Raw genomic sequence first — 7,620 nt, forward strand, 5'->3', positions numbered from 1 at the left:
TCTGTTTTTTTTCACTTGTCTATTTCGGAGTCGAAGGGCATCAACTTTAACCGCTGACTGACACCATCTGAACCCGCTTGTTGTTTGTAGAGCAGATCCACATGTCTGGATCTCAGTATAATAACACAGTGTGATACAGTCAGTCATTATATCAACTCTTTTATAGGGGTGTTTGTTTGATTGGTTGCGTCAGACAAAGCTGCTGCGTCTCCATGACAACCTCTTTATTCGGCCCACCGTCGTCTTTTAGGATGCTGTCTGAACCCAATTAGCCTTCATCATCCTCATTCACTCCAGCATGTACAGATCAGGTTCATTAGGGTCTCCGTATACTGAAGGCAATCACTGCTAATGTATTAATGTATGTACTGATGTTCTGATGATGGCTCTATTTTTTAAAAGCTGCATTAATTTGTTAATGTGTCTACGGTGAAGGATATGATGTCTGATGTAATAATTAAAAAGAAAAGTTGACCTGAAAATTGAGATTCTGTCATCATTTACTCATACTTGGGTTGTTTTAAAGCCACTGACTTAAATATTTATAATACAGAAGGAGATGTTTTGCAGAATGTCCTGGCTGCTCTAAACAATGAATGCAAATGGGGACTGGGACTGTCATGCTCGAGAAACGACAAAAAACACCTTTAAGGTAGGTTATAAATGTTTATAAATGAGTTATTATTAAAATGTTATAGTTATCCTTGAGTGTTTCTCAACCAGGGGTCCGTGGACCCCTAGTGATCCTTGACGTAATGCCAGGGGGTCTGTATAAAGTATGAATTTTTGTATATATTTTGTGAATTTTTACATGGCATGTTCCCATGAAAGAAAAATCCAATATAGCTGATGATATGGCCAAATACTGGACAAGTCGACTAACTTGAATTATACTTGATTGCATTTGGTCCATAAATGAGTCAGTTTTGTTGTGGGGGTCCTTGAGGATGCTTCTGAATTGGACTGAGGGCCGGTACTCCGAAAGGTTGAGATTCACTGCTGTATAGGTATGTTTTTGGAAGAATTTGTACTTTTTTTTTTGTCATTTTTAGGCGCTCAACTGGCCGAGTCCCCATTCAACTGTGTGAAGATTTGTACAATTCTAGTTTTGTGTTCCGCAAAAGAAAGACTGACATGAAGGCGAGTGAATTACAACATTTTCATTTTAGGAAGAAAACGTTCCTTTAAATTAAAATGAGCGACGTCACGACTTCAAATATTAATTTGAATAAAAATATTAATATTAAAATATCAAATTCTGAGCAATAGTGCCCGCGTGTGCGTTTTTATGGATTTTTCCACAGAAACCTGATCTTGCGTCCTCATTCCGAGTCATGAATATCTGCTGTTTGATGCTTCCATTCAGTCGCTAAGAACAGTCTGAATCGCTTTATTTATATGTTGCTTCGCGGCAGCTCTAGAATAATAAAAGGCTTCAACAGCGCGCAGTGACTGACAGGAGTAGGCGTGGTCAAGAGGGCGGGGCTTCCTGCCAGAGCGGACACGCGGTTCCGTGATCGGTGCGCCTTTTCTCTCCGATCCGTGCAGGCCTTTAAACTACGCCCACACCTCGCGATTCATGATTCACGAATCACCCCGCTTTTAACACACCCCGAAGCCACCGGACGCGAAACGGACCGACGGAACCCGTCACAAATCGGCGCCAGCGCTCCCGGAATACCTTCACGCCGCATCTCATACGGGACATGACGCTGGAAGCGATCCGGTACCGGTCCGGGTCTCTGCAGATCCTTAACCAGCTGCTGCTGCCGCACGAGACCGTGTACGAGGAGATCCGTTCGGTGCAGGACGGATATGAGGCCATCAAGAGCATGAAGGTACGGCAGGCCCGGTCGACGGATCCTCTGCCCGGTTCCGTTCACGCACGTCCGACCTTCTCACTGCCGGTCCTTTGTGTCGGATCAGAGCACGCTTTGTTCGTGTGTGTGCGTGTGTGATCCGCATAACCTGCGCTTAATGTAAAGTCCCCGTGAGCCGGTGTACCGAAGAAACATGCTACCTATCAGATTGTGCTGCCAACAATATATTTGCATTGTTTTAAGGGTAGGGGTAGGGGTAGGTTTAGGGCAGGGGTAGGTATGGACATTAAAAAAAGCCTCAAACCACATGAATAAGATGCTGGTAGCACAATCTGATAGGTAGCATTTTTCGCTATCGATTTGTGCTACCTATCTTTTTAACGGGAGGCAGCACAAATCGTCAGAACACCGGAAGAATGTATTTCTACCAAAAGAAATTAAATGATTAAACTGAAGGAAGCACAATGTAATGTCATTAATAAAATCCCAGCTGGCCTTTGTGATGTTCTGGAATGATGCTGCACGTCATTCAACGCTCCTGCGTTCAGTCTGCTCCTGTGTGTGTGTGTGCGTGTGTGTGTGTGCGCGCGTGTACTAGTTTATATATCCTGGTGGGGACTTAAACCTGAATACACACAGACTCATGGGGACTCGTGTCACGGTGGGGACCTAAATTGAGGTCCCCATGGGTACAAAAGCTTATAAATCGTACAGTATGAGTTTTTTTGAGAAAGTAAAAATGCAGAAAGTTTCCTGTGAGGGGTAGGTTTAGGGGTAGGGTTGGTGTAGGGCAATAGAATATACGGTCTGTACAGTAGAAAAACCATTACGCCTGTGGAGAGTCCCCACAAGGATAGCTGACCAGACGTGTGTGTGTGTGTGTGTGTGCTAATGCAAGCTCGAGTCTTAATTATATCCGCTTGGTTAAACAAGTTGGGAATGTTTTTTATGGATGTAAAGATTAAAAATGTTAATCAATAAGACAGTCAAGTGGGAGCCATGCATTACCGTTAGAGGAACGCTCTGTAATAGCTGGCTGTTCATGTACTAGGTGTATTTGTGGCTTAATTAGCTAATTTGTTTATTGTTTTGCGGGCAGACGTTTTTTTTTTTTTACCGTTCATTGTTCACACACCTTTGAAGTATTAAGAGTTTTAACGAGGACCGTTCCTTTTGGGGTCGTTCACACGCACTGCATTTAATCTTGGTAATTGTTGGTCTGTGCACAAGTGTGTAGCATAGACGTTTTTGGCTGTTGTGTTGTTGTTTTCTATGAGTGAACGAAACCTCTGAACTTCTTAAAGCGTTCCTGTCCCGCGTGAACGGACTAGTGTTGGGTCGTTCTTGAACGATTCGTTCATTTTGAACGAATCTTTACGGACCCTTATCGTTCGCGAACACACGTTGTGACGTCATAAAGGTCTTTCGCAAACCTAGAGTTTTCTTTCTCCAGCCATTCCAGTCTTGATTAACGTAGCTAGTGCATAATTAATGTGTTGGGGTGATGGTTTTCCGGCAGCCGTGTCTGCGCTTCATTAATAGTCGTTTCTGCAAATATCTCGCATGAAATATTGATTAATCGGGGTTTCGGGGGCTTTGGTCCTGTGCCAGCCGCTGTCATGAGAGCTTTACTAATGCACGGGAAATGACAGTCAAGTCACGGTCAGTCATCCACCAGAGAGTCTCTCTTTACTCTGTTTGTCTAAAGAAAAAAAACATTCTCAAGACTGGCCTGTACAAAGAAATGTTTACATACGATTTCAATTGAGAATGATGTCATCATACTACTATTAAAGGGACAGTTCACCCAGAATGAACATTCTGTCATCGTTTCCTCATTCTTCACTTGTTCCAAACCTGTATGAGTTTCTTTCTTCTGTTGAACACAAACGAAGATATTCTGAAGAATGCTGGTAACCAGACTGTTCCATACTATTCTATTGAAGTCAATGGTTAACTGTATGTCCACCGTTCGGTTACCAACATTCTTCAGAATATCTTCCGTGCTCAACAGAAGAAAGAAACTCAACAACTTGAGGGTGAGTGAATGAGAGAATATGAACATTATGACGTCATATTTAATCAGCTCTTTGAACTGGATGTCAGAATGGCGTGGTAATTGTTCATTGCGGTCTTAACGGCAGAATTCCAAGTTCTAAAGAATGATGAACATTCTTTGACATCATGCTTACTGTAATTTCTCTTTGTAGTTCTTTAATAACCTCTGAAGTGTGATTACTGTGAACTCCGGATGACTCCGTAATTTCTTTGAAACTCTTAAATGGAAATGTCGTTTTCCTTTAAAAAAACGTTCACAATGCAATGAGTAGTACTTTTGCACATTTGTCTCATTGAGTTTCCTGGTAATATATAACATTTTGAAAGTAAAATGGGTTTTATTGTGAATTATGCTCGAGTGTGTCTTCAGCACACAACTTTTAACTCCAAACGGTGAACCAATTCACGTGTTTCTAATCAATATGAATACATTTATGGGGCTTTTCACCCCAAAATCAAGTTTTTCATTCCAGTGAGCTGATTTTAGAGCTGAATGGAACTGTTAAATCAAATTTAAATGGATCATCTGTGAGTGTAGCAGGCGTGTGAAATGATGGTAATGAGGCTCTTAATGAGAAGCGCTGGCGTTCCTTTGGTTCTGACTGTGTGGCGTGTGACCTTTCACCCTGCAGGTGCGCGGCGCTCCTGCCATGGCCATCGTGGGGTGCCTGAGCCTGGCGGTGGAGCTGCGGGCGGGCGCTGGGGTTGACGACCTCGTGTCCTTCATCAGGGACTCTCTGTGCCACCTGACGTCCGCGCGGCCCACGGCGGTCAACATGGGCCGAGCCGCCCGCGAGCTCATGGAGTTCACAGAGAATGAGAGCATGGAGAAAAACACAGAGCAGCTGAGAGACAGGTGACAAGCCAACGGACACTTGATGTTTAACCAGCATGTGAAGATTTTGGGATATCTGAAAAAATGTCATCTTTGAAAAATATTTAGAGTTTTGTTTTAATAGCAATCAATTTAGGCTAAGTACTAAAATTACTGAAACTAAAACTGAAATAAATATTAATAAATAAAATTTAGAAATTAAGCTAAATGGAAATATAAAAAAGCACATAAAATGACTAAAACAGTAAACTAAAATCAAATTAAAACATAAAAATAAAGGCTAATTCTAAATTGCATTTTATAAAAAAAAAAAATGTTTGTTTTGAACATTTTACTTGTTTTTTAAAGTAGTATTTAGTAAAGTTTTTCATTCCAGTGAGCAAATTTTAGAACTGAATGGATTTGAATTAGAAATATTAAAAACAAATAATAGAAATATTTTAAGAAAAATTATTTTATAGTATTATTTAAAATATTTCAAATAAAAAAAGATAATTAAATGTTTTTTTTTTTAAGTAGTATTTAAAATGTTTTAAATTATTTACACACCTTTCTACTATGTGCAATATCTGTTTAAAGAGCCTTAAAGGAAATTACACTTGTTATTGAATGTTTCCAGTTTTACTGTGTATAAATGTTATTCAGATAGTCACTGAGAGACTAATTTAAATCGTTAATAGCAATTATATTTAACGACATTTCATTTCCGGCAAAAATGTAAACAAATGATCGCAACAGGCTAAATATGAAGTGCTGAATTGATTACTCCTTTTTATCTTCCTCTAACGTGTCTGTCTCTTGGCCACGCCCCTGCTGCAGCGTGATTGGCTGGATTGAGGAGATGTTGGAGCGAGACGTGAACGACAACAAAAAAATCGGCAACTACGGCGCGCAGCACATCCTGTCCGGAGTCCCCCGAGACTCGGTCACCATCCTCACGCACTGTAACACCGGCAGCCTGGCCACCGCGGGATACGGCACGGCTCTCGGTCAGTCCGCGCGATTATTACTGATGCAGAGATTAAGATTGATGGCTGATAATGACTGTAACTGATCCATGCAGGAGTGGTGCGGTCGCTGCACACGCTGGGCCGCTTGAAGCGTCTGTACTGCACAGAGACCCGGCCCTACAACCAGGGCTCTCGGCTGACGGCGTACGAGGCCGTGGCGGAGGGGTTCCCGGCCACCCTCATCACAGACAGCATGGCAGCGCTCGCCATGAGGGAGAAAGGCATCACAGGTGACACAGGAAGAGTCCGTTCACTTGAGTTTCATGTCTATATCAGGTCTGTCAGATGTTAACGTTCCTGTTCGCACACAAATTCCTCCCTCAGAGATCAGACCTATTATTAATCGTTGTATATTAAAGGGGTCCTATTATGCATTTTCACTTTTTCAACTTCAGTTAGTCTGTAATGTTGCTGTTTGAGCATAAAAAAGATCTGCAAAGTTCTGTGCGCGCACAGCTGTCGTCGTCGGAGCGGACAGGGTTGTTGCCAACGGCGACACGGCGAACAAAGTGGGCACGTATCAGCTGGCCATCGCGGCTAAGCATCACGGGGTACCGTTTTACGTGGCGGCGCCCAGCACGTCCTGCGACCTGAGTTTGGAGAGCGGGCGAGACATCGTGATCGAGGAGCGTCCAGCTGAGGAGCTCACCAGCATCAATGGAGTTCCTGTAGCCGCTCCTGGTAAGTGCAGAATTATCACACTGCACACAAAAACGGCACAGTTTAGTTTGAAAACTAAAACTCCTGGAAACATTACAATAAAATAGAAATAGGTGAAAACCTTTTTTAGTTAGTTGCAGAGGAGACATTTCTCATTTTCATTTAGTTTAAGCTGAAGCACTAAAATTACTTGCTTGTAGGGATGTAACGATACACCACGAGCCGGTTGAAAATCGATACAAATATGTGACGATTCAAATCAGTTGAGATGTTAAACGAATCGCGATACAGTTGGGGGTGGGAGTTCATATGAATGTACACTATATGAACAAAAGTATTGGAACCCCCCTTATAATGAACAGGTTTGACTATTAGTAATTTCCATGTACAAATCTTAATGTTTAAGCATATCATGATATTCTAGGGAATTACGTGCTTCTGATTTTATAGCAACAGTTAGGACAGAACATGACAATGCCTCTGTGTATAAGGCAAGGTTCAAAAATAAATGATTGATTCAGTCAGTGTGGAAGAACTTGACTGATCTGCAGAAAGCCAAGTCCTAATCCCAGATGAACACCTCTGGTGTGACTTGAAATGCAAACCTTGAATCAGTTGAGATGTGAAACGAATCGCGATACAGTTGGGGGTGGGAGTTTATATGAATGTATCTCTTGAGGGGAACTGAATGTCTTCAGAAAAGTTTACGTGGTATTTTCTTTTTATCTTGTCTCTGTATAATGCATATTAAAGTAGTGTTTATAAGTGCTGCACTGCTTTGTTTACAGCTGTAACCAAGGAAACGCTGTATCGCTGCTGTTCCATAAGCGCCACCTGCTGTCAGAGAGTGAATCTGCGTCTCGTTCAGAGCTTCTGCTCTTTGTTTCGTGCAGATGTTTTATGTAGTATAGTTTCACAAAACTAAAGTCAGAGCATTCTGTTTTTGTTTTAAAATGTCAAATTATGCAATCTAATTTAGATTTAAAAAACTGCTCATGCTGCATGTATTCAGCATCTTTGTTTGGATTGTGATTCAAATGCAGTGGTTGCCTCTAATTTTGAGTGTAAAGTGCACAGGTAGCCTTTGTTTATATGAAGAGATTTTTGTTGTCTTATTTATTTGATTAGATTTAGGGTGTTTTAAAATTTCAATTTAGTTTTGTTATGTGACATATTTCTGTTTCACAAAGAAATGTGCAGCATTTTGTCCAAGCAATAATAAAAGGACAACTTTTCA

At 41.5% G+C, this 7,620-nt stretch overlaps 1 protein-coding gene across 1 annotated transcript in view; it reads left to right on the forward strand.

Annotated features, from left to right (window-relative positions):
• Positions 1–1,473: 1,473 nt before the first annotated feature.
• Positions 1,474–7,620, forward strand: part of LOC107703717 (methylthioribose-1-phosphate isomerase) — a 9,301-nt gene continuing 3,154 nt past the window's right edge. The window contains exons 1-5 of the mRNA XM_016506432.1: positions 1,474–1,838; positions 4,511–4,734; positions 5,533–5,702; positions 5,777–5,953; positions 6,180–6,404. Of these exons, the coding sequence (XP_016361918.1) occupies positions 1,707–1,838; positions 4,511–4,734; positions 5,533–5,702; positions 5,777–5,953; positions 6,180–6,404 (928 nt within the window). The 5' untranslated portion in view covers positions 1,474–1,706. The remainder of the gene's footprint in view (positions 1,839–4,510; positions 4,735–5,532; positions 5,703–5,776; positions 5,954–6,179; positions 6,405–7,620) is intronic.

The sequence above is a fragment of the Sinocyclocheilus anshuiensis genome, unplaced genomic scaffold (genome assembly GCF_001515605.1).
Source record: "Sinocyclocheilus anshuiensis isolate Anshui unplaced genomic scaffold, SAMN03320099.WGS_v1.1 scaffold274, whole genome shotgun sequence".
NCBI classification, from domain to species: domain Eukaryota; kingdom Metazoa; phylum Chordata; class Actinopteri; order Cypriniformes; family Cyprinidae; genus Sinocyclocheilus; species Sinocyclocheilus anshuiensis.